At 40.8% G+C, this 4,775-nt stretch overlaps 1 protein-coding gene across 2 annotated transcripts in view; it reads right to left on the bottom strand.

Annotated features, from left to right (window-relative positions):
• loxl3b (lysyl oxidase-like 3b) overlaps positions 1–4,775 on the bottom strand; it is a 25,511-nt gene that overhangs the window by 17,937 nt on the left and 2,799 nt on the right. For both annotated transcript variants that reach the window (XM_035673543.1, XM_035673542.1), the window contains exons 2-3: positions 2,536–2,880; positions 1,477–1,640 (exon numbers count right to left, since the gene is read on the bottom strand). In XM_035673543.1, coding sequence (XP_035529436.1) covers positions 1,477–1,640; positions 2,536–2,872 — 501 coding nt within the window. In that variant the 5' untranslated portion in view covers positions 2,873–2,880. The remainder of the gene's footprint in view (positions 1–1,476; positions 1,641–2,535; positions 2,881–4,775) is intronic.

Below are 4,775 nucleotides of genomic sequence, written 5' to 3'. Positions count from 1 at the left end.
GTAGTGAAGAATTTTTGTTTTATATGATTGATTTCTAATAAATAAGGACAGGAGGCTTTAGTTTGCAGAAAATCATTGTGGTTGTTTTCCTTTACAATGATCATACTGACACGTCCACGCATACAGACATGTGCTTACATATGCACATCTCTTTAAGGCTGAGACTAAACAATAAGTCATAGCTATTATGGAGAGGAATTTTAGGTCAATCTTCTCAATATGTGGTAAATGTGACTTTCTCTGATTGCCAGCTTTGCAATGAGTCACTTCCGCTGTGGTTTATTTGGGAAACAAAAACTACCCGTGGTCACAAAGTGAAGTCTGGGCGCCACATTTGACTGAGCCTGACTCGTAGCAACAGACAGAGAGGGGGAGAGTAGTTATGTATCTGAGAGTCCACCCACTTACTCTTATGAAACTTTATTTCATAAGATCCTTCTATGTTACAGCGACACCCCATCCAATCTTTCCAGTGGTCTCTGGAAACGAGTCTCCGGTCTAACCTTGTTCACCTCGGACCAGTCGGTTATACAAATGGACATCAAAGAGGACAAATGGAAAATGATGACCAGCTGGAAACACCTTAAATCTTTATTTATCCAGGCAGGGTTTACTGAGCACACTTGGTCTTTTTCAGAAACACTCTGCTTCACATTCGTTCAGCCATCGTTCCCACCTGAGAGAACATGAATACAAACAGTCTCTGAATAATTCCACCGGAGGTTGTGGGAGTGAAGTGCCTCCTCTGTCAAGGGCACAAAGAGTAGAGCTTGACAAGTCAGTGTCATTTGGGTTAGGGTAGGGTTAAAAATCTCAACAGCAAGGTTTACTAATCAAACACAGACCTATTTTAAGAGCAAACTGAACAGTGTCATCTACAAGGCACGTCAGACTACTATTTATCTCCATACAAATGGAGAAAACACTTTGGATAAGAGGAAACATGAGTTTATTTACCGTCTTTTGGTGAGTTAATCCTTTAAGATTTCACCTTATTACTAAACCCTAACTGGGAGATGTTGCTGAGGGACGGGTCAACATTACAACGGCGGAATTTAACATCTGAACCAGGCGACCCAGAGGTCACGACCCTGCTCTTCCCTACAACTGCTCAAACAATCAGTCGGAGGAACCGATGCTGCGCTCTGTTATGGGAGGCTTTTTGGGATTACTGAGAGCTCGAGAGCTCTCGCCTCAGGACAATATACTCAGAGAGGCTGCTGTTTTTAACAGATTTAACAGACACATGGTATAGAGCAAAGCTTATTAACACCATGTGTGTGGCAGCTACAGATGGAGTTGCACTGAGGCACTGAATACCTTCCATATGGGTTAAACCTTATAGTCTATAGGCTGTGGAGCAGTAGGGTTGTTTACGCAAACATTTATGGTCTTCTAAATGCTTCTTAATGAACACACATTTTTTTTACTGCAGCAAAATTAGAAAATTTCTTTAAATGTAATTCAGCAACTTACATCAATAACATTTGAGTCCACAAAGCCAGGAATCCTCTCGTCTTTGCACACAACTCCGGCATCTTCATCGTGAGTGCAGTCACTGTTGCCCCAGCCGCGAGACTTGCAGGATTCAATGCTCTTCTCTCCTCCGTTACACTGCACGTTGTCTAGCCAGATTTTCCCTGGACAGGCAGCAGACTGTCAGTGTGGCCCCAGCACACTCCCAGGCCTGTGGAAAGTAATCAGTCCAGGCCTGGAAGTGACACTTGGTTGCTTGTAACACTAGTGGTCTAGGAACTTTTGGCAGTGAGCTCTCCACAGTTGCATTTATTTTAGACAAGGAAGAGGCTGAATAAGGGAATCAGTCAAAAATGTAAGTCCCTAAGTTGGTCAAACTGTGAAACAAATTGAATTCATATTTTCATAAAGATTTGAAAAGAATAGTCATGATATACATTATAAATGCTGATATTAGTATGTTAACATGTTCACAGTTACAAGGTTAACATGCTTATTTAGCAGGTATGTTCAGCATTTAGTTCATAGCCTTAAATATTGGACAATCAAATCATTAGACTTGATGGCAACCTCAATAGTCAGTTACCACACTTTATCATGGGACACCCGATTTCTTGGCAATCCCTCCGATAGCTGTCAAGATATTTCACTCTAAACCACAAATGTCAACATGCCGGTGGTGCTAGAGCAAAGTCAGAGGATCACCAAAATCATTAGAATTCATTGTCTGGGAACCAGGAAGGACTGTACAATTTTTGTGCCAATGCAAACAGTACATGTTGAAATAGTCCAGTATGAATCAGAGCAGCGAACCAACCGACAGACTGACACTGTGATCCCTAGAGCCACACTGCTAGCATGGCTAAAAATATAAATCCACATTGTTCAAGTATTTATAATAATTTTGGTTAAATGGGGATTACCACCTACAACTGCCAACGTTTAAATGTTTAGATATTACTTAATATCTGAATAAACACTATAAATGCCCATATGGCAGAACAGACAGTGTATTAAACAAGAAACTGAATCTCAGAAAGTGGCTACGGTCACTCTAACCTTGGCCCTTGCCATATTTGGCACTGTGGGTCCATCCTGTGGCTGAGACAAAGCCCAGTTGGCGACAGAGCACGTTGGCGTTGGATATTGAGAAGTCGTCGTCACAGATGGTTCCCCACTCTCCCTTGTAGAAAAGCTCTACCCGACCCTCGTTGTGTTTTCGTGGGTATCCAGCCAGTCTGACCTTTAGCCGTTCACTCTGGGACTGGGGGGACGGGGATGGTGAGGGTGCCGGCGTGGCTGTGTTTGATGGTGTGGTCTGGGCCAAACAGCAAGTAAACCACAACCCAAACAGAAGGTTGAACGCTAACTGTTGCGTGCATCTGGACTTCTCCATTATTTGAGCTGCACAGGAAGAAAAAGAAAAAGACAATGTCAAGACAAATCTCATGGCGCGAAGAAGACTGGATCATGTTTTCTGTAAATCAAAATAATGAATACTGGGCCCATTCAGGTAGATTTTATGACATGTAATTATCAGTTTAGGAGATGAAAAAAGACAAGTCCTCCATGTATGTATTTTAAAAATACAGCTGCAGGGACAAGGTTTAAAATGTTTTTTCCACAAGTTTGTAGTGCACATCAGAAAGTATCTCTTACCCAGAATGGCAATAAACCTGACTATACTCTATAAACATTATATTATACAAAATCAACTATTGAGGTTATCACGTTTAACTCTTTACATGAACATGTAAACTGTGCACACCAGACAGTTTCTTATATGAGATACTTTATGTTGTGAAGCATCAAATTTAAGAAAACTGTATGAATTAAATATGTACTATAAGTACTGAAAGAATAGTTTTGTATGGAATCAACAAACATATGTAAAGTTTTACTAGTGAGCTTTCGGGGTACTGATAAGATAATATTGTTACCTTTAAACAAAGCCAGACTAGCTGTTTCCCCGATTCCATTCTTTATGCTAAGCTAAGCTAATCAGCTGCTGGCTGCAGATTCATATGCGTGCAGACAAGAGACTGATATTGGTCTCATCTAACTCGTCTAACACCTAAGGAAGCAGATAAGAATATTGACCTGTTGCTTGTTTGAAAAAACGCTCACCCTGGTTCTAGTTTTTTGAAGTTTTATGCATTTGCTCCACCTCTAACCTGCTAAAACAGAAAGCAAGTGTTGTTAAACATAGATAGATCCAGCTGCCTGTGAGCCCTGAATGACTCTCTGATTGCTTGACGCCATTCTGGTCACCAAAAATGTCCCTGTGGTTGACTCAGACATCTTTCTGGTTAGAAAACTGCAAAAATTGACCCTATGAGATGTAATCCTGAACACAATAGTAGTGCCCCATTTCCATGTTTGACCCTTCCCTTACATATTGTGCTCTCTGTATACAAGTAATGCACTACTGCACATTACAATAATATTTATGATATTTTGTAAGAGGAAGCGTGTACAGTTTTCTTTTTAACCATGAAAAAGGTTTTAAGTGTTAGAAAGAGCCACAAGACACCTGTTGCCACAGCAGTAGAGTTTGATGCACAATATACAAAATAACCCCAGATTTCAGCCTCGTAGGGTATTTAATTATTAGCTATAACTAAAACCAAGAGTGCCCACACAGAGGAGCTGCAAATATGCTGAGCATATGGAAGTATGATAGATGTAAGAGTGTAGAGTTGATCCAGCAGTTTGATTCAAACCATCTGGCCACTGTTTACTTGACTCTGACGTGGGGAAGAATAACAGGGAATATTTAAAAATGTGTAGGCCTCAATGATGTTTGTCCCTTTGCATAGCTTTTCTGTCTAGTTTCTTTCAATGTCAGTTGATGTTCATCTTTAAGTGAGCAGGCATCACTATTATTCAGGACATTTTCCTCTGGGTTAATATTCATTCATATTTCTAGATACAATAAGCCACCTTTTCCCTAGAAAATATTCCCTCTGCTCCGTTAAACCTTCCTGTACAGCTCTGGTAGGTACTGAATGCTAACATAGGCCTGCTATTGATAACTTGACAGCTACACCCCCTTTTTTCTTCCTCCAGAGACACATACAGTAGTGTGATGTGTTTGTACAGAAACCACAACCTTAAGGTGCCCTTTCCAAAACATGTCTGAGACTGACTGCGTCGTCTGAGTCCAATTTCACAGTGTATGGAAGGACACACACGTTCACACTAAGGGGCTTTAGGGGATTTTAAAGGTATTACCACTGTGTCTGAACTGAAGCCTTGTGGTGCCACATTTTAGCACGGATATTCTGTGTTGTAAGATG

This window comes from Morone saxatilis, unplaced genomic scaffold, assembly GCF_004916995.1.
Source record: "Morone saxatilis isolate NCDOM2014 unplaced genomic scaffold, NCSU_SB_2.0 Contig3, whole genome shotgun sequence".
Classification (NCBI taxonomy): domain Eukaryota; kingdom Metazoa; phylum Chordata; class Actinopteri; family Moronidae; genus Morone; species Morone saxatilis.
This window is presented reverse-complemented; position numbering and strand designations above follow the sequence as displayed.